This window comes from Agelaius tricolor, unplaced genomic scaffold (assembly GCF_023055355.1).
Source record: "Agelaius tricolor isolate 1412-34295 unplaced genomic scaffold, bAgeTri1.0.p SCAF_20, whole genome shotgun sequence".
In the NCBI taxonomy this organism is placed as follows: domain Eukaryota; kingdom Metazoa; phylum Chordata; class Aves; order Passeriformes; family Icteridae; genus Agelaius; species Agelaius tricolor.
Window position 1 is genome coordinate 8932686 of NW_027269280.1, and position 17621 is coordinate 8950306.

Below are 17621 nucleotides of genomic sequence, written 5' to 3' on the forward strand. Positions count from 1 at the left end.
TTTGAAAATTAAAGCTGTTGAAGATATGTTTTGGATAAATGTTTGTATTTCCCTGTTCTGAGCATATTGACATTTTGTGTTTTTGTAGTGGTGGAAGAAGGATTCTGGGAGAATGGACTTTCCTATGAGTGCAGGACCCTGCTCTTCAAAGCAATTCATAATCTTCTGGAAAGGTAAGAAAAACTCTAGTGCTCTCAAATATTTCATTTGGATACTTAAAATCATACAGGATACATCCAGAGCAATTATCTTATTATGGATCTTAAACTACATTTTTTAGAGTTAGACTTTGAATCCAAGAGAACAGGATAGAGATGAATCTCTTAAGTCATTGACTGGTAATTTATCATAAAATGCTGTGCAAACAAATTAAACACTCATACAAACAATAATGTTGATACATATTTCTGCTCGGATTTTCGCTAAGGTGCTGTTTTAAAAGCAAAGAAGAGGGAGTTTTCACCTTCTGCAAGTGCTTAGAGAGTGTAATTGTATCTGACCTTCAGTGCCTTGATGAGGTTAAATGATACATATCTTAAAAGCTCTTAACTCTCTTCTCTCAATTGTCCTGGTTTCGTGAATGTTAAAATTTGACTACATTTGTGCACAATATTCAGAGTGAAGCTTAACAGTTTCTTGCTCTCATGAGCCATATATATTTTTTCTTTATATATATGATTTGACTGCAGAGTTATTCGGTGATTAGTTAATCACTTACGCCCTTTTTCTTCTTAATCCAGCTATCACCTTTTAAGATTACCTTGTTCTCTAGGCCCACTGAGTGGGACATGGCATCTTGGGCTATATAATTTTCTTCTTTCTGTTTCTGCAGTTCTTCAAGTCATCATCACCTTCCTGTATTACATCCTAGTTCTTACAAATCTGGATATCTTCTTACAATTAAATGTTATTAGACTATTCCCACTTTCTCTGAGGTTATAATAATAATAACAACAAAATAGAATGCACCTTTGTGTTGCAGTAATTTTGTAGAATGCAGCCTTGGATATTTTTTCTTTCAGAAAATAAGCAAATGGAGAACACTTTCATCTTGTCTCATTTAGTGTCCTGTTTGCTTTGATGTAGATTTACTGGTAATGAGGTTTGCATTATGTTCCTGAGGCTGTGTTTCCGTGGGGTGACTGAGTTACCTGTGTGCATATCCCCAGGTACAAGGATTAGTTGTTGTATTCCCTGTTTTCTATCCCATCAGTCTCTTGAGGGGATTTTTATAAAACTTGTAGGGTACTTAGAATGAATGAAAGTATAAAAATTAAATTCCAAGTCTAGAATGTTCATTAGTTCTTTTGCAGCTGTATAATATAAAAGGGAAAATTAATTTGATATGTCTTTATTAATCTGTGATATCCAGCCAGCTGACTTTTAAAGTGTAAAGCGACTAATTTTATTCTTTGGACCTCTTTAAACTTGTGAAATAAATTTATTTTTTTTTAATATATAACTTAATTGAAATCATTTGGCAGAGTCAGCAGAACTGTTCTGTCCAGCTGTGACTGGAAAGTCTTTTTCTTCCAGCAGTAGTTGGTGAACACACCTCAGGTGTTTGCTGACAGCCTCAGTTCATGTCCTGATAAACTGAAACAATTCATGTCACGATAAGCTGATATGATTAATGTTGTGATAAGATGATATGATTGATGTTATGATAAGCTGATATAATTAATGTTATGATAAGCAGATATAATTCATGTCATGATAAGCTGATACAACTCCTGCTGCAGTCCCAGCCTTGGATATGAGCATCTTCTCGCTGCTCTGCTGACTACAGTTTTTACACTTTCATAGTTTAATTTAATTCAAGTTATTCACTTTTTATTTATTATTTTTAATTGGCCTGCCATACTAAATCTGAATTTAACATAATAATTACTTCATTTAAAGTAATAGCAACATGTGTGCAGGCTTTATTAAATAGCACTTTAAAGTCCTATTTTCCCCGGTGTTTAGGAAAAGCCCCATTAATACAGCAGAAGGCTCGGATCCGTTTCTGGCCCATCAGTGCCGGGTGGTGCCGGCGGCTGCGGTTTTGCAGGGTTTGGGGTTTATTTCGTGTTTATTTTGCTGGAGGCTGAGGGGGATCGGCCGTGGCGGGAAGGAAATGGTGGGAGGAGGAGCCGTGAGCGGGGGGCGGCCCCTCACGGAGGAGCCCGAGCGATCTGTGGGGACAATTTTGACCTAACTCTGGCAAAGGCAAGAAAAATGGCCTTTACACAACTGATTGTGTGTTATTTTTTTTTAATTCCCCCTGCCCTTCCCACGCACACTAATGCTCAGATTATGTTAATTGGCAGTATAGAAAACATTACAAGATTTGAGGGATGAGTAGTCAAAATATTACGGTGTTGTTTCATAACGATTGGTGTGCCCTTGACGGGTCATTTTTTCATGGAAAAATCAGAAATACAGGAGGTCAGGCGCCAGTGAAGTGCTGGAACAGCTGCGCTGCTGAGGGAGGGATCGCCCAGCCCTGAGGGGGGAGAGAAGCCAGGACCTGCAGGGTGTTTCATGTCCTTATATCATTAACTAACTGCTTTTTATGACCACGTATTAGGTTTTTTTTTTTTGTCACAAGTCCATTGTTGCAGTTCACTGTGAAAGACTGGTTACCTTTAGTGCTTATACAGCAAAAATAACTATACTATTGTGAACTGCCCACCCGGCCGCATCTGAGATCCACACTGCTGCAGGCATGGCTCTGATTTTATATGGGATTATTCCTTAAATAACCCATGATTTAGTTTAGCATGGAGGGTTGACTGATTTTTAAGGACAAATCTTCCCATGAAGACTTTTTTTCCAGGAAAGCAGCATTAGCTTGAGGCAGTTAAACCTGCTGTGGTGAGACACAGCGATGTGGCATTGAAGTGTGTGTGATGGGAAGAGTTTATTACATTTTTTTGCTACTACAGATTATTTTCTTTAGGGATCTGATGTAAACTTCACAGACTTCCTTTTGTTTGTATAAAACATGCTGGCACTGACAGACTCTCTGATAGCAAATATTTCCTAGGGAAATAGTTGCTGAAGCTTTTTTTTCCCCACCTCTGCTAATGTCTTTAGATCTCTGCTGCCTCAGCTTTTGTAGTCAGTTTAAGATATTGGTTATTCAACTGAAGTGGATTATTTTTGCTTTAATTGAGAAAGTGCTGGTAGAATTTTCTTCAGCTTTAACTTTAGAAAGTCCTGCCAAGTTTATACAGAAAAATTAGGAGCATATTAGTATTTACGTTGTCAGTCGTCCATTTCCTGTGTCTTCTAGGTATGCTTTGAAGTGTAGATCACACAGCTTTTTGAACCTTGCAGAATGTACTTGCCCAGAAAGTTTCATGTGATTTTTAGGTTTTTTTCCCCTTTGTTTTGGCTAATCTCTAGCAGCTGCTATAGAAATAAACTATTGGAAAACTTAGAAGAGGGGAAAAATCCAATTCTTTCATCTGAATTAAAAATACTGAATAGATGTGAAATGTATGGGCAAGGCTTGCATATTACTTGTAATGGTGTATAAACCATAAGCAACAAATAACCAGTTTTACAGAATTTTTGAAGCATATTATTTACCTTACTGAAAAATATGCCTTAATTATGAATTTCTGTGTGTGGTCCCTTGGGAAGCATGTTCGAGTGTACATGTTTAATGTATGAGGCATACTCAGGGTTGGCAAATTGCTCCTGTGATTCATCTGCACAGGTGGATTTAGAAAGGCACCAGGCACTCCCTAACTTGTCCATTTAAATTGGGTATTGATCACTTTGAGTCCTCGCTGTTGGGGTTTTTTTTTAAGAAGAATATGCAGTTTCTAAAAAGAAACTATGGACTTTCAAAGGGACCACAGAAAATGGAACTTATTGCTCTAATTTTGGTGATGTAGGAGTATATTTGATGAAGTGAGGTTTCTAACAGAGGGAGCAGTAATTGTGGGAGTTTCAGCACCTGAAATCGTGCTGGGGATTATGTGAAGGGAAATTGAATCCTTGTTAATATTTCCTTAATGCAATTTTCTGTCATTCCTATACTGACCATTTACGTGCCACAAATAAGGGAATGCATATTCTTTATCATCTGAAATCTGAAAGACTGGATAGAAAAGAATCAGTACTAATGAATGGCTTTTGTTCAAGAAGAGGATTGTGAAAAGTAGAATGAGGAATCAGTCAGCAAAAAGTAGCACAGAGTGGAAAAGATTGTGGCAAAGATGAGGGGAAAATGCATGTGTGAAGTTCAGCATTGGTGACAACATCATGACATGGGGCAGGGATTTTCTATGACTGATGTGGAAAAACAAAAAAAGTGGAACCCAAAACCTACAAACTTTTATTTCAGTCTGATTGAAATTCAGCTGCCTAATCCCTCAGAATCACTGTCTTCAAAGACTCCCTTTAATTACACTGTTAGATGTAACTAGTAATTGTTGCTGTAATTGTTTTGTAGATGCCTGATGGATAAAAACTTTGTAAGAATTGGGAAATGGTTCATACGGCCCTATGACAAGGATGAGAAGCCAGTTAATAAAAGGTAAGGAGATATTTACATCAAGTCCTGCTCCTGTCAGTGTTGTGGGTTGTGGGGTGGTAATTGGATGCTGAATTTTGGTGGTAGTTTTCCCGCTTCTTTTGCCATGTAACAAGTGAAAACACAGACACCGTGTTCACATCAGTAATACATAAAAAGCAATTAAGTAAGTTTTCAGGCCTTGTTATGATAATTTAGGATAAGAAGGCGAGGTTGGTATTTATCCATTAGCTCCACAGAAATGTCACATTTATTAATATCTTTTGAGCAGCATCTGCCTTTTCCTCTCATTATACAACAGAATTGCAGGCAGTTATAACGAATTATTTTAATTTCTGGACACTAAACCCCAGCCTGACATTTTAAGCTGTAAAATAAGTCATCTATAGATTTCCTGATTTATTTTCCTTAAAGATGCCACCCTCGATACATGGCTTTCCCTGCTCAGGCAGGCTGACAGATCAGACCTATAGGAGTGATTAATGTGCTTCTCCCACAGCAACACAGCCGTGGAACAGGGGTAGCTGGCTCCACTGCTCGCTATTTCCTCTCCAGCTCTAAAGGTTACAATGTTCTCAGATCTTCTGGTACTTGCATTTATAGTCATCCGCTAAACAAGTTCTGTCAAAAATAATCTGAGTTAAGCTGAAACACAGATTTTCTAACGGGAATCATTTTGACAGAACTGGGTTAGGAAGTGACTAAACACGCAGTTATGCTGGGAGATTTGAAGGTAATGAGCAGTGGAGATGAAGTGGGGTGGCAACTTCTTCATCCATCCACCACACTGCAGTCACACAGCGTCTGATGGCAGCGTGGGGACAGGTGGAAATCATCCTGCACATCAGACCTGTCTTTTCCCTCTCATCGTGATCTCACTGCTAGGTTTAGCTGCAGAAATGTTACAGTGCAATGCTACAAACCATTGGCTTCCTTCTGTAGCAAGCTGGTGCAAACCAGCTGCTTATAAAGTGCATTTGGTTTTGAGATAATTCAGGAATTGACCATGGATTTGTCTCCTTTCTAAAACCTGAAAGTGTTAACGTAGCTTGGGGTTACCTGCTTTGTTACTGTTTACTTTGTGGCTGACACTGTGTGTGTAACCTTTGATTTCACATTGATCTAATGGCAAGGAGCCATGGAAAGGTCCAGGTTTTTCCGTACCTTCCCCTGTCCTGGCTGTGTGTAACCACCTTTCTCTCTTGTGTTTTCCTGCTGCTTTTCTGATCATACCAACATCAGCTTAATTTTCTGCAAGATTAATTCCCTTAAGTGACGTAAGTAGGGGTCAATTCCAGTTTCTGGAAAAGAGAGGCAGCTCCTTTCAGCAAAAGCTGTTTGTTTTATCCACGTCATTGCAGCCTGAGTGCTCAGATTAAATGTGCTTGTGAGTCTCCTGCCTGTTCCTGGTGTGTATCAATTTAATAAATTAAGCATCTGATACAGTAGATGATGTCTGTCAAAAACAGCAGCAGCACTGGCGTGGGGGGTAATGTCACCTTAGAATTCTGCCAGGTTAGTAAATCCTGTGTCTGAGTTACATGTGTGTAACACCAAATCAACCTGCACAGTGAGGGTTCTGTAGGGGATAATTGCGCTTGTAAACAGAAGTGCAGTCTGCACATAAAGAAATCTGGCCTGGAAGATGTCACAAAACCTGAGTTCATGTTAACCTCAGCTTGTGTTTAAAGTATTCCATATATAAATCTGACACTGAGGATTTAAGGGTTGGAGGGTGCACTCTTGATTTGAAGAAGATAATGTTTGTTGTTGGTTGAGGGGGGTGTTGGTTTCTCTGTTTATTTTTATAAAGTTCTTGTCACTATAGATCCTTTGGATATGCACCATTTCAAAAGTGTTTATGTAGCAATAATAATTATGTCTAATTTGAAATAGGTTTTGTGTCATTTCAGGCTAATTTTTTTTGCTGTAAATATAACATTAACTAATCTTCCTGAAAGATTGCAGAAAAGACTGCAGAATTGGAGAGTAAAGTCAATTGTGGACAGTAGCAACAAGTAGAAGGAGGCTTTGGGGACTAATCTGTCCAGACACCTTTTATTTAATCTTTTAAGCTTTCTCAGCATAGCACAAAAAGCTATCTTCACAAATTGATTCATGTTAATTCCAGATAAATTCTTTGAAGCTCTTGGTCTAAGCAGCAGCTTGTTCTAGATAAAGCAATAAGAAATTGTTGCAGGAAAGAGGCCAGCTGTGAGGGTGTTTAGGTATTTTAACATAAAACTTTAATAGCCAAAAAAGGCATTTTATAAAATATTACTTAAAGCCATATTATTATATAAAGTAATAGAAATAAGTTGCATGTGTGTACAGTGATCAGATTGGAGTCTGGGAACTGGCAGTCCCTGCTGAAAACACCTGCTCTGTTCTCCTTGAGTGTGGAAAGAAATCTGTATGGATATATCCCCCCTTGAATGGTGGAAACCAGCAGGTGTCATTCTGCTAAAGAAATAGAACCATTTCTGAAGTCTGCTTTTCTACTTTTTTGCTTGTGGCAGAGTTGCTCATGTCAAGTTTCCAATGTCCAGAGTTACTGATGCCATTTCAGGAATACACTGAGGTCCTGGGCTGGGTGTAAGTGAACAGGGAAGGAGTTAAAAGTCAGGGGCTGGCTTTCAAGGAGTAAAGTCCTTCAGGGCCTGTGCTTTTTGTGAATTGCATTAAAGGAGAAGGATGGGAGGGCTGTGATTTCAGAATGAAGTCAAAGATGAAGTGGAGCATGGCAGTGGCCATGACCTACTTATGCTGAGATGTGAGAGGGAGGCCTAAGAACAACAGAGGGCCTGGCCTGCCTTCCCAGGCAGTGCTGGGAACTGAGTGCAGGATGAGCTTTGCTGCTCTTCCAGGAGGACTGAGGGAACAGCAGAGGGAGTTCCAGACAGATCCCTGTATACTTGTGTTTTGTTTTGCTTTCAGTGCAGACCAGATGCTTTTGACAGGAAATTTAGTGCAGAACTTGTGGGTTTCCTTTCCTAAGTATCTTCAGTATTATGTGTCACTTCCTAAATAATTCTACACATTTTATTGTCATCCTACAGCAGTGTCTAAAATAGGTTTCACGCTACTGATGGGAAATGGCAAACTTGATTATTTTTTCACACAGCTTTCTAAAGGAGATCTGTATGTTTGGAATTCACAGAACTTGTCTGATCTGAGGCATTGGTAGTGCCTTTCACTGTATGATGAAAATTCATTCTCACTGTCTATATGGGGTTTTTTTTTTGGTTTTGGAAAGCGTCACAATGAAATGTTAAACAATTACCGAAAAGAAAAATGATGACCATCTTATGTAAGAATCTCTGCTGATTGTTTTAGTGATTGTTTTCTTAGTGTGTAGGAAATTCAGGGGGAAATCAGTTTATTTTGAACTATATGAGCAGCTCAAGTTGTTAAGCTGTTTTTAATGAAATTCAATGTAAAGAACACATGAAAAAAAAAATTGTTGCTTTTTGTAGCTTAAATAATTTATGGGTCATCCCCTCTTCCAAAAGTGTGCTGGGTATTTTTAGCCTTAACAAGAAAACTACTCCATCAGTAGAATATTTCGAATTAGAGCTTGTTCCTCTCTTCATTACTCAGTGAGATGGCTGGCAGGTAGGAACGGGGCTTAGGCAGCCCCTGTGCCCTCTGTGAGCCAGCATGGATGGGGCAGTGGCATTGCAGTCAGGCTGCAGGGACATGCAGCTCTTGGACTGCCATTCCCAAACAGATTTCTAGCTGTCACTGTCCCATACTTGGCAGCCTCATGTGATCTGCTGGAATACAGAGATCTCTTGAGTTGTGAGTGCATGGGTACCTTAATAAATATCCAGAGCATTCCATGCCAGCTCTCGTCCTACAGACCTAATCCAGGAACTTTTCCCTCTGTAAAAGCTCAGTCAGTGCATCCACAGCCAGTTCTGGTCAATAGCTGCGTTCACTTCTATGTGAGCATGAAAACTGGGCATTAATCAGTGCCATCAAAATCTGAAGACTGCAGACACTTGAAGCACTGCTGCCTCTCTCAGATCCTTGAAATCATCATTGCCTTCAATTTCCTGGGAATAGCTGTAGGACTCATCCAAGGAATACCTAAATCAGTGACACCAGAGTTGACACTGAGCATTGCTGCAAGCTGCATTTGCTTTGTGCCATGCCAGGAGCTCCTGCCAGTCAGGTCAGTGTCTTCACATGGAAACATCAGGGTTGGGGAGCCCTGGACAGGAATTGCTGTGCCAGAAACAGTGGAAGCACCAGAGCACCTTGGCTGAATCCCACACAGAGCTTTGCTTCTGGCACAGAAAATGTCTTCTGGCAAATGGCACTCAGGTGTTTCATTGCATGGTGACATAGTGCAGTAAAAGCACAGTAAAATGAGTTGAAGTGCTCTATTTAAATTTTTATGAAGATTGGAATTCCTCAGCAGAGAAAAAGTAACTGTCTGTGCATGTGCAGTTTGCTGTGATGCAGTGAGGAGGGTTTTATTTCCTTGATGCTGAGAAAAAGAAGTCTTATAAGTTATTTTAATGCTGCACATTTGTGTACTTGTATTTTAGCCATCTTAAAAAATTCAGCAATGTGATCATATATGTGCCTTGAAAATGGTGTCTAGTGATGCTATAGTAATATATATGTACAGTATTGCCAACACCATTACAAATGAGGAGAGACTAGGCAGCAAAATAATAAAAATCAATCTGACTTAATTTTAAATAATGTGTTCTTATTCCTGACTTGTCAAAATAAATGTGATAGAAATATGGAGTAATAAGAAATACTGTGTATTTTCCAATAATTCTTCGTACCTCTGTAAAAATAAGCTTTTCTATTTCAGTTTAAGAGGCTTAGTTCCTAGAGAAATATTTTCATATTTTCAAGGTTTAAGTTCTGAAATGTTATGTTCATCTTTGTTGAATTTCTTCTGAGGATTACTTATGGTTTCAGTAAAACCCTACACCAAGTTGGTGGGTTATATCTGTGGCTGGTGTTATTTTAATTGGTAATCTTGTGTGTGCTAAAGCTGAATTAACTCTTACTTACTCTGAAAAATTGTGTAGTGTACCCAATGTGATATAGTCTGCATTTGTATTTTAGCAGAAGAAATAGTTCTAAAATAGATATTTTAAAATAAGTGTTTCCACATGCATTTTTCAGGCAAAAGTTGCAAATATATCAAGGTGAGATCAAGATATAAACATGCTTATGTTTATAGAGTTTTCCAAGCAATTTAATATCATTTTATTTAAGTGTATTAATCGAATACCACTCATAAATATAATATATTTTTATGTTTTATAGGCAAAATAACAAAATATTATTAGCAGCTTAGGGTTACTTAAGGATACTATTATGATGTTTTGGGAAAAGGCTATTCAAGCATTACCATTTTAATAACTTATCTATTCTTATATATGCTACTGGTAGTCTTGGATTATTTTGTGTGTTTGTATTTCTGGAAACTTGTATGTAAAATTCTTGATCGAAAATGTTAGCACACTGTGCAGGGAAAAAGCATTTTGGACTGAACAGCTCAATGTTCATGTGCTTTATCACCAAAGTAACCTTCTAGATAAGCTATAAATTAAGGGATATTTGGTATTCAGTTGTCTTTTTATTGGTTTTTTTTTATTTAATAAGGAAGATAATAAACCAGTATTTCCTAAAAGCCGGTAAGAACCGTGCTGGGGCGTGCTGTAAAATTTCCATTGCTGTTTGAAGTGTGTGACCCAGTTTGCAGAGGCTGTGCCCAGCTGTGCATCGGGGCGTGGGGCGGCCTTTGTGCGGTGTCCTTCAGGAACGGGACCGAGCAGCTGGAGCCCAGCGCTGCCGGCCCAGCCTCAGGGCCCGGCCTTTTCATCTCCTTTCCTGGCTAAAACCATTAAAAACACAGTAGCAAAGCAACCCCAGGCACCGATTCCTCAGATTCCTTGCCCCTTGCCAATCTGGATAACGTCCTGGGAACAATAGAAGGGCTCCCGGCATGGGGTCATTGGTGAGATGGCTCTGGAGCTGTGCTTCCAGTTTGCTGCGTGTCCCTGCTGCAGCCAATTCAGGTGATGCTGTGCAGTGTCTTACCCTGCTGCTTGCTGAGGGCCTGGACCTGAGCCAGCCACCTCAGATAAAGCAGCAGGGATGTTGGTAGGTGTGCTCTGTTCAGTCATGTCATAGCTTGTATTCTGCTGATAGAAGTGAGGTAAAAGTTGTTTCTTCACAAGTGCACCCTTGGTAAGGGAGGTTCTGTGACTGGAGTGACCTCCTGTCTGGATGATCTCAGTGCTGCTGCTGCAGCTGATGGGGCACTCGCTCGGCAGATCAGAGTCCCTGCTGTCACACAGGAACTCCCAGCAGGAGGCAGCAGGGTTGGTACTCACAGAAGATTCTGGTGGGGCACAGTCTTGTAAAGGGATCTATGTAAACTCCAGGTGTTTGGCTCCTCATGAGCTTCCAGCACAGGAGGCAGATACTCCTGACCAACATCCCCCAGTCTGAAATGAATTGGTAGCAGAGGTCTCATCCCTTTCTGTCCTGAGAAAGAAGAATTCCATCATGCTTGCTGCTTCCAAAGGCACCCTCATTCCTGGGCTGTGTTTGAGCTGGGGCAGACATTCAGGGTGCTGTCACAGAGTGTCACAGTCTGATCTTTGTGAGCTACCCAAGACTTTGGATTGCCTTTCCCCCTCTGAAATACTCAGAATCTGTCTACTTTGAGTGTGTGTTTGTAACTACCACCTCCTTGTAGGATTTTGAGGAAGCCAAGATATCCAGGATGTGTGTGTTAGGCTATGTTTTCATGTGTTTCCTCTTTTACCACCTGGGGGGGATGTGCTGGCACATACTTCTATGGATTCCAGTTTATAAGACAGAAGAGTTGTCTCTGCAGTTTTGAAGTTAAGGACCTTCTTTACTGATTTAATTAATGTAAATGAACAAATATATATAAAATGGATCCAGTAATCTTTAACTTCTGGATGCTGTAAAACATTCTCTTGTAGTTACTTTTTCTGGGCAATGTTATTTATATATATAAGGTTACTGGAATGCCTGTATATATTCTAAATATTTGCATTATTTAATGTAATTGAGAGATTATCTTTACACTTTCTTAATTTAAAAATATAGTTATTTAAATGATTGAAATATTTTGCACAAGGAGTGTACAAAAGGCAGGTAGTTCAGGTGGATAATTTGCCTATTTCTCTGTTTCTTTCCTTTTTCATGCCTTATTTTTTATTTGTATAGTTTAGAAGTGACTATCTTCATTAAATGTTTTTGGATACATTTGTGTCAGATACTTGAACTTCAGTAATTATATATGAAGCCTGGCTTAATCAGGACTTGGTGACCAATTAGTGCAGTCCCACTAAAGTTTAAGCTCCTTTTCTCATTATACACTCAGTCCTGGCACTGTGTGTAAAGGATAATCTAAGTGCCCCTGATGTGCTGTTAATGAGATTTGTCAGGGCTCCCAGTTGCACTGTCTGCCAAACACAAGTGTTGTCACTTACTGTATCAGTAATGAATTGACTTAAGGGCTTCTGTAGATATTTAGAGGGCCTTAGTTTGGAATATTTAAATCTGCTGCAACTTTAATTGTAGGTGCAGTGCAACTCTGCTCCCTGTGCTGTAGGAACTTCCAGGAACAGGAGAGAATGGTTTGCCTGGGTGTCTGAAAATTAAGCTGGATTTGGGCCTTAGACTGATTTAAAATGCTCATATATAGTCTTGTGAGTTCTGCAAAAACAGTACCACTGTGGGGTTTGTTTTCAGTCCAATTCAGTAAATACACTTTCTCGTATTCACAAATAAAATTGAGGTCCAAAGCAAAAAAAAAAAAAAAATCTTCAATCTCTCTCCAAAAACAGGAAAGAAAACTCCAACTGAAAGCAATTCCATTGAATTATTTCTGTCATCAATAATACCTTTTTCATTTATTTTACTGACACTTTTATATCTATTTTAAATAACCTAATCTTGAATTAAAGCTTTGTTTCATAACAGTTATGTAGGTTCTTTATTCTCAAAGTCTGTTTTCTGAGACTTCCCTTAAAATTTTTTGGAAACCCTTATTTTCTGAAGGCTTAGACTAAAATGGTGGTGACAGGAATGGTTTTAAACTGAAAGAGAGTAGGTTTAAATTAAATGTTAGGAATGTGAATTAAATATGAGAGTGGGGAGACCCTGGCAGAGATTGTTCAGAAAAGCTGTGGCTGCCCCTGGATCCCTGGCAGTGTCCAAGGCCAGGCTGGACAGGGCTTGGAGCAACCTGGGATAGTGGAAGGTGTCCCTGGCTATGGCAGGGGGTGGAACAAGTCCTTTAAATACTGCAAAATAATGTGTTTTTTGTGCAATGCTACATGGTCCATTAGGTGTTGTGCAACCAGGTCCCTTGTTTAAGAAATCCTCAAATGATAGGAATATAAATGGGTTATTTTGTGACTGCTATGCTGCCAAAAATGTTATGGAAATGCTTATTTTTAAACACTAATTGTCTGGAACCATTTATAAAGTTGAGCAAAAACTGTGTTCATCTTCTGAATGCCTGTAGTGTTTTAACTTAATAAAAGGTCAGATTGAGGGTAATGACACAGCTTTAAAGTAGCTTTGGTAGGAATTGACTGCTGGTTTAGAAGACAGCAAACTTGAATGAACACTTGGTATATCCTATATAATCTAAATAAGGCTTTATAAACCAGTTTCTCTGAGTGGGCCTCTAGCACAAACAAACCCATATCTGAACAATGAACAGGGAGCTGCAGGCCAGCCTTTCCAAGGCTGAAGTGAGCATTGCACAGGACCAATCTGCTGATACAAACAATTACTCAGCAGATTCATCTTAAAATGCATCACCGTTTGTGAACTCTGTTGGCAACTGAGAAAGCAAAATTCTGAATTTTGGCTGCAGTATGTTGGTGAGAGGACAGAGGTTTTTGCTTCCAATGGCTTGTTCTCTTCCCCTGCATAATCACTCTAACCAAACTCTGTCCTGAGCTCAGCAATATTTGCTTTCAAACCTGTCTAGAATGGGAGGAGCTGCAGTTGGAGCAATGGTGTTTGGTGGGACAAACTGGGTAGAGTTGGATTAGTAAAGTGCATTAAGAAGCCACTGGTTGTTATTCTTGGATGCTCTCTCTGAGTTGTAGCAAGAGGTACTGACTGGTGACAGGGCTTTTACTTCTCCTCTTTGAGAAATCTCATATGGTTAAAAACAGCTTTTTCATTGAGAAGAGTGGGGCAGGAGGGGGAGGCAGGGAGAGGTTCTGGCAATGGATGTGTGATCCATTGCTGCCATACCTCCCACAAACTGGGATTTTGTGGTGAATTGTTGAAGAATTTTGCCCTTTGAAGGGCAAGTCTTCAGGAAGAAGCCTCTTCTCCTCCTGCTTGGGATTGCAGGGCAGACCTTGTTCCTTCAGTTTGAACTCTGCACAAGTTCTATGTGGCCTGAGCTGGAGGCAGAGTGAGGAGCAGGTGTGGAGCAGCTCCTTTCTCAATCCCAAATGCTGGGCAGCTCTCAAGGGCTCTCACTTGGGCAGAGAAGTGACTTTTTATGTTCTGAGTGTCTGCACTTTGGAAGTTGAGAATTCCTGGACAAGTGACTGGATAACATTTTGGAAAGCAGAATTGGGTTCTCTAGCAGTGTGTGTGTCTGGGCTGTCTGGATTCCTTGAGGTAGGATAGATAAACCCACTTGTCTGGACCTGCATGTGGGCAGCCCTCTGCTTCACAGTCATGGCACACAGTGCATTTATGTCATGTTTTCTTTCTAAAAGATCAATAAGCATAAAATGTTGTTGTAATAAATCAGACTGCATTTAGTCTCTCAACTCCACCCTGTTAATAAAGCCAAGAGAGGATAACTCCTGAGGAGCAGACCTTTTTTCCAGGTGCCCAGCAAAATACTCTTCCAGCATTGCCAAACAAATCTTTGCCAATACTGTGCTTGATGCTGCTGCCAGCAGGTCTGGGGGTGCAGCAGGGATCACAGCGTGGCTTTTCTCTGTGGCAACACCTGTGGTCCTGACTTCTTTGCTGTGATGACATCTCTGCAGATTTGCTGTTATAAGGCTTGGATGTGGACAGTGTTCTTCAGGATGGGAAATGCTACTTCTGGGGTAGCTTATGAGAGTTACAGAGAGTTTGCACTACTCAGGGAAAAGGCTCCAAGTCCTGACACTGTGTGTGCAGAGATACCTCAGTGAGTATTTTGGTCAGTGTTCACCTGCCCAGGGAATTGCAGATGAAGTATCCTGTGGTCCCAGGCCACATCTGTGGCAGTACCTTTAAATCTGTGGTGATCCCTGAGGAAAAACCCCACAGGAATTCCTCATGCATCCCTGCATTTAGCAATGCCTGTGTAAAACTTGCCTGTGGGAGACTTGCAAGATACTTTCTTCCTGCAGGAGTAGACTTCTCCCTTTTCCCCCCACCCTTTCTTCTTGCCTTGTTGTTCAAGTTTTATCTGGATTTCCGAGAACCAGTCCAATTTTGGACTGAAAAACAGTTTTCTGACTGTGCATTGTGTAATGCTGGCCATCTTTTAGCACAGCAATGCACTGCTAGATACTGGAATATTTGGGTAAATGGAAACTTGCACGGAGGGCTGTTGCCTTCCCCTGATTTCTGTCAGTTTGAATGTCATGGTGACAATTTTTGGAGTTTCCTCCCTGGAGGAGTGGGAGGGGGAAGGCATTCTAGAGAAGTGGGAGTTGTGGGTGCCTATGTGAAGGAGCCTAGGATTTCCAAAATATGGTCCCACGATTGATGATGTGACATGGCTGAGTAAGAGACTAATGCTGATGGCCAGGATGTCTGCAGGCATGGACTGTGGGGAGAAAAATCTTGAAGGACAAGGTGGTAATACAGAGGTAAATTTAATTTTCCATGAGCCAAGGGGATTTTCTGTCTCCTGAGGAAAGCAAGCTGCAAAAATTACTTGGAGGGATCTCATCTCTTTTTAATCTCTTCATGTTGCCAGCTGTTGAAGACACGGGGAACTGCAAGTGTTTTTTGGATGATGATGTCAGTACATCTAATTATATAATTTCCATCTGCTGACTGGAAAGCTGATGGAGAAGAGCTGAAGGAAGAACATTAAAATATCTTCCTTTGTTTTCCTTGTTGAAGGATCCAACAGTCTAAAATATGGAACTGGATGTCTAATGTAAAGAATTCTCTCTTTTCTACATAATCTGAAAACTAGGAATGCCTATGTTTGCACACAGTGTAGCTGAAACCATGTTTAGATCTGACATTTTGGAGAGCAGTTCCCTAGGACAGACACATACAGAGAAATTATTTACTGCCCTGCCCAATTCCTAGAAAAAGATTTAATTTAGGCAGGAGTGGAAATGTTGCCTGAAGAGTATCAGATTCTGCCTACTTTGGCCCCAGCCATGAGAGAGATGTAGCATTTGGCCAAGTCAGATAAAAATCAGTGTAGTAGTTACTCTGGGCATTTCAGGAAGCTGCCTATGATTATGTGCTTCTAATTTCTTAAAAAGGAATATACCCAGATCCTAAATAATCCCTTACCATAAAAATTGTCTCCAGCAGTGGTCAGAAGTGGGACAGCTCAGGGAAGAGTCTTCAGATCATGTCAAGAATTCAGTTGTTTTTCTGTACACTCGGTCAGGTTCCTGCTGGGTTTGACAATACAACTTAACATATTTTTATGTTTAACAACTGTTGATGAATTTTTCTTTTGTGCATTTAATTGAGTTTGAACCCACACAGAATTTCAGCCTGCATAAATACTTGTTGGTAATTAATACCATAGCTCATCTATGCAATGGGTTGGGATTGCAAAAAAGGTTGGGATTTTTGGTTTAATTTTTTCATTCATTAGTGTACTTTAGGGCTCCTACTTCCTGTGTGGATGAGAGAATGTAACTCTATATCTTTCTTTGTCTGAAGCCTTTTGATTTTAGTACACATCTGCTCTCTCTGTTCAGTTCATCTCCTTCACAATGAAAACTCCTTATGTTCTTTGTATGGAATTATTATTTTTGCCTCCTGTTCCTTTTCTCTATGTTTGTTTCTATTGAATTTAATTTTGGTGGGTTTTGGTGGGGTTTTTTTTTCCCGTTGGTTTTTTTTCCCTTCCCCTCATTCAGTCTTTGACTTATCTGAAGTTGTACTACAGTTCTTTGCCTTAAATTCTAGTTTTTCCAGTATCATAATCAGAGCAGAATTTGTTTCTGTGCTGTTTGCCTTCTTCTTTTAATTCTCATTATTTAGCCTTAATAATTGTGATGTCTCTTTTAAATGCAAAGTTAAGTCAAGGACTGTGTCTCAATGGTGGAAGAAATCAAAGAGGGCTAAGTGATCTCAGGAGAGGCACTTAAGTAGCTGTAGTGTTTGTATAAGTGAGAGAATTAAAAGAACTAATTAAAGTAAGCTGGAGCACTTTATGAACTGCCCACACAGATCTGTTTAATACAGTTCAGTCCAAACTTGAAGCACTTGTATTGATGGTAAAAGTTACAGAGAAAAAAAATCTCACTGGAGGAAGTTAGCACAGAGAATGCTGTTCTAAATGAAGGAATTAAATCTTGTGAACCAGTTGACTGGGAAATTCTACTGGCCAGTCAGTTTAACTGTCCATTCCCCCACCCTGTGCATTATTTACAGGAGCTAACACTGTCAGTGACACCAAATCTCTCCTCTTCTCTTACAGTGGTTGTTCTTTGTAATAAAGGGTGCAGTGCAGCAGGATTTGCTCTTGTACTGCATTATTCTTAAGGCCACTCTTCCAACAAATCCATGATTGTTTCCATTTGTGTCACACACACATACACACTCTCTGGTAATTTCAACTGCATTTCCATTTCCCTTTATGTAGCATTTATGATCTTTGAAGATTCATTTTGGATGTAAATTACCAGTTCAAGAATATAAAAAGAGAAATCTATTTAATGTTCCAATTTTGAATGATGGTTTTGCATGAGTGGAGATGATTTACTTTGAGTTAAAAAATAAACCAGTCAATCCTTTTACAATACACTGTCACAATAGAGATCTTGAAATAAGAGTGTTAGTTTGGTGGGGTTTTGTTTTGCTCAAGTTGCAAACAGCAAACCACTGTTTTGAG

General features: G+C 39.7%; 1 protein-coding gene across 1 annotated transcript in view; it reads left to right on the forward strand.

Annotated features, from left to right (window-relative positions):
• Positions 1-17621, forward strand: part of MED13L (mediator complex subunit 13L) — a 168895-nt gene that overhangs the window by 80791 nt on the left and 70483 nt on the right. The window contains exons 3-4 of the mRNA XM_071445451.1: positions 89-173; positions 4451-4534. Coding sequence (XP_071301552.1) covers positions 89-173; positions 4451-4534 — 169 coding nt within the window. The remainder of the gene's footprint in view (positions 1-88; positions 174-4450; positions 4535-17621) is intronic.